The sequence below is a fragment of the Mastomys coucha genome, chromosome X (assembly GCF_008632895.1).
Source record: "Mastomys coucha isolate ucsf_1 chromosome X, UCSF_Mcou_1, whole genome shotgun sequence".
Classification (NCBI taxonomy): Eukaryota; Metazoa; Chordata; class Mammalia; order Rodentia; family Muridae; genus Mastomys; species Mastomys coucha.
The window spans coordinates 42,751,230-42,752,351 of record NC_045030.1 but is presented as its reverse complement, the minus strand read 5'-3'; the positions used below and the strand labels follow the sequence as shown (position 1 = coordinate 42,752,351).

Sequence of the window (1,122 nt, the reverse complement as noted above, 5' to 3'; positions counted from 1 at the left end):
GAGCTAACCATGTCCACATAAATCCCAGTTCTTGCAATGTGCACCCAGTAAGGTAGAGAGACTAGGAGTTCTCCAGAAGCGCACTTGGCAACCATGTATTCAGTGTGAATTCTTGTCCTCATCCCCACTTGAATACCCACAACGGCTTGCTCTCTTCCCCAGTTACTTCCTCTGGAAGGTTTTAATTAATTAATAAATCAATTAATTAGTTTATATTCCAAACACTGCCCCCGTCTCTGTCCTCTCTTCACAGAGTCCCTCCCCCTTTCCCTCTGAGAGGGTGAGGTCCTCTGGGTATCCCCTCCAACTTGGCTCATCAAGTCTCTGCGGGTTAAGCATAGCCTCTGAAGGTTTTGATGTGTTTAGTTGGGTTCCAAGTTGAGCACATTCTGCACATGCTCCCTAGAGCCACTTCCACTGAGCACATGCCTTTTATGCTGGTTGGTGGGATAGAAAGAGGACAGATAGGAAACTTGCTAAAAGCCCATAGGCTGTAATTCCATTTCAATTCACAAAACATTTGTGAAGATAATGCCACTCCCTTGCAGATTCCACCATGGCTCTCCAATCCCATCATGTGGACTCCAGTTTGTACAAACTGGGGGAGAATGAGATCGAGGTGACCCTTGATGTTGAACAAGAGGCTGATGCAGCAGCAGAGGGATGCAGCTTTGGACAAGGTTCTCTAAATGGCTCGGACAAACTAAAGTACCAGGGCATCCCAGACGACACAGATGATGTGATCTGCATTGGAGAGGTGAAGTACATTGGTAATAACATCAAAGATGAGTGCCGTGGGAACCACCAAGGGTCTGGAAATCCACAGCTGGAGGAGCAGAAGGCTGCCAGAGTTTCACAGTTCCGACGCACAAGGCCCCGGATCCAGTTTGGTCCCACACCTAGGCAGCTGAGTGAACTGGAAGCCATTTTTGAAAAAACTAAGTACCCTGATGCGATCACAAGGTATGTGGCTCGTTTTAGGAGCAATCCCAACTTCCATCCTTTAGGATCTCCTTTGGAAGTGCCTTCTCCCTGCCGTGGCCCCTCATATGCCTTAAGACCTAAGGCATGGGAATCTTTGTGTTGCTGAGTATGGGAAGGAGTTTTTTTTTTTTTTTTTTT

At 47.1% G+C, this 1,122-nt stretch overlaps 1 protein-coding gene across 1 annotated transcript in view; it reads left to right on the top strand.

Annotated features, from left to right (window-relative positions):
* Positions 1 to 556: 556 nt before the first annotated feature.
* The window catches only part of LOC116092150 (rhox homeobox family member 1-like), a 3,673-nt gene continuing 3,107 nt past the window's right edge, over positions 557 to 1,122 (top strand). The window contains exon 1 of the mRNA XM_031373503.1: positions 557 to 963. Within this exon, the coding sequence (XP_031229363.1) occupies positions 557 to 963 (407 nt within the window). The remainder of the gene's footprint in view (positions 964 to 1,122) is intronic.